At 42.7% G+C, this 1,880-nt stretch overlaps 1 protein-coding gene across 1 annotated transcript; it reads right to left on the reverse strand.

Annotated features, from left to right (window-relative positions):
- Window positions 1-359: 359 nt before the first annotated feature.
- On the reverse strand, window positions 360-1,640 carry LOC140411333 (probable G-protein coupled receptor 139; the record flags this gene model as incomplete). The annotated part of the gene is made up of 1 exon (XM_072500455.1): window positions 360-1,640. A coding segment is annotated over one exon (1,008 nt), but the record flags the coding sequence as incomplete, so codon positions are not given.
- Between the last annotated feature and the right edge of the window lie 240 nt (window positions 1,641-1,880).

Here is a 1,880-nt window from a genome sequence, read left to right on the forward strand (position 1 = left end):
CCGCATCCGCTACATTTCCCATCCTCCACATTCTCCACCCTCTCACCTTCCCATTTCCCACATATTCCAGTCCCGCCTGCTCCATCCCGCGTGTTCATTGAGCCCATCTTCCACATCACCTAGTCAACCTTCCCACTCCACACACCACCTTTCCCAAACCCGCACTTCCCCATTACCCACCTTCCACAAACTCGCATAGACCACATTCCCCATCTTTCCATTCCCCACCTTCCCAATTACCCAGCCAGGCGTTAAGAAAGCTCGGGACTCAGATTTAATAAAGCGTTTATTGACTCAATGAATGTATTGATAAATAAATAAGAATAATGCATTGTCACAGTAATATTTCTAATATGCGAACAATTTTGTTTTTCCGTGAACTCGCTAAGTTTTACTTTTGGGAAAATGCGAGGAAATGGGAAATCAAGCAGAGGAGGTAAAGGAACGATGGTGTTTGCTGATTTATTTCCAGCACACCAGGAAATCATCTGACTCCTCTCCTGAAACATTCATATTCACCCTTGCCCATCCCTAACAGTTATTTTGTTTTCCCCACTCCTCCTGGCCTTTCCTTTCCGAGCTACCTGCTTTACCCTCTTGCATTTCAGCACTGCCTCACCATCTGATTGGTCTCAGATGTGTTGTTTATTAATTAATTTAATAATTGATATAACTGGGTATTTCAGCATGCTCTTCAATTGCTCTCTGAAGTTAGACTGAGTCAGGACATAAATCAGGGTGTTTGTGCAGCAACTTAAGTTCCGCAGCATATAGGCAACATTTTCAAAGATGTAAAATGAATCATCATCTAAGAAGTCATTCACATCAAAGAAATACAAAACATAAACAAACCACAGGAGGATGAAGCTGCCGGATATGGAGAAGAGTAAAATCATCGACTTCCTTCTGCTCTCCATCTCCGGGTCACTGTGATTATCCCCCATGCTCTGACCTCTCAGTTGCTCACGGACCCGGCTGGTCACCAAAATGTGTCTGACTGTCAGTACGTTCAGCAGCAAAATTAAACCGAATGGTATCAGTGGCGTTAGAACTTTTTCAAATTTTCTGAATCCAATCCAAACAGGGTCAGTAAAATAGCTCCGCTTATTTGAACACATCCATGGTACATTGTCGATAATCCATCTCGGTTTAAATCGAAAGTATATGGGGATGTTTTTCACAGTGAACAGAATGCCGATAATTGCTAGGACCACAGCTGCAGTTCTCTTGGTGCAATATTTAGATTTCAGCTTCTGACAACAAATGACGACAAATCGATCAAAAGTGAAAGCGACAGTGAACCAGACAGAACAGTCTGTGGCTATACGGAGCAGGACGTAGTGAACACTACACACAGGGATGATACTTAGGAAATTCAATGGGAAATAATAATTATTGATTCGGTTTAGTATGACCTCAGTGATAATGACCAGAAGATCCGCTGTTGCCATAGCCACCAAGTAGCGTGTGGTGCAGGTGGAGAGGCTGCACTTTCCACGGGAAAGAATCAAAATTGACACCAAATTCACTGTAACACATAAAAAGGAAAAGAGAGTGGAATTACAGAAAATATTGCCTATTCCTGAGACCAGGCAGGAAGCATTAGCCAGATAATATGTGTGGCTTACAATTGGGTCATAGCTCAATAAATCCAACCATGACTCTTGCACTGTTTTTCAGGTGGACATGAGAATAATCTTCAGACACTCAGCTTCTAATTATGTGCCTCTGTGGGCACGCTCTGAAATGCAAAGAGCTGATATCTTCAAGCGCCCAGTTGATCCTTCTCCTTTCTTCCAGATGTCAAGATCCTGGTCCAGAACACAAAATTGCATTGGTACGGGATGAGAATGGCAAATTTAAACAAAGAAGTGACCGCA

This window comes from Scyliorhinus torazame, chromosome 4 (genome assembly GCF_047496885.1).
Source record: "Scyliorhinus torazame isolate Kashiwa2021f chromosome 4, sScyTor2.1, whole genome shotgun sequence".
NCBI lineage: Eukaryota > Metazoa > Chordata > Chondrichthyes > Carcharhiniformes > Scyliorhinidae > Scyliorhinus > Scyliorhinus torazame.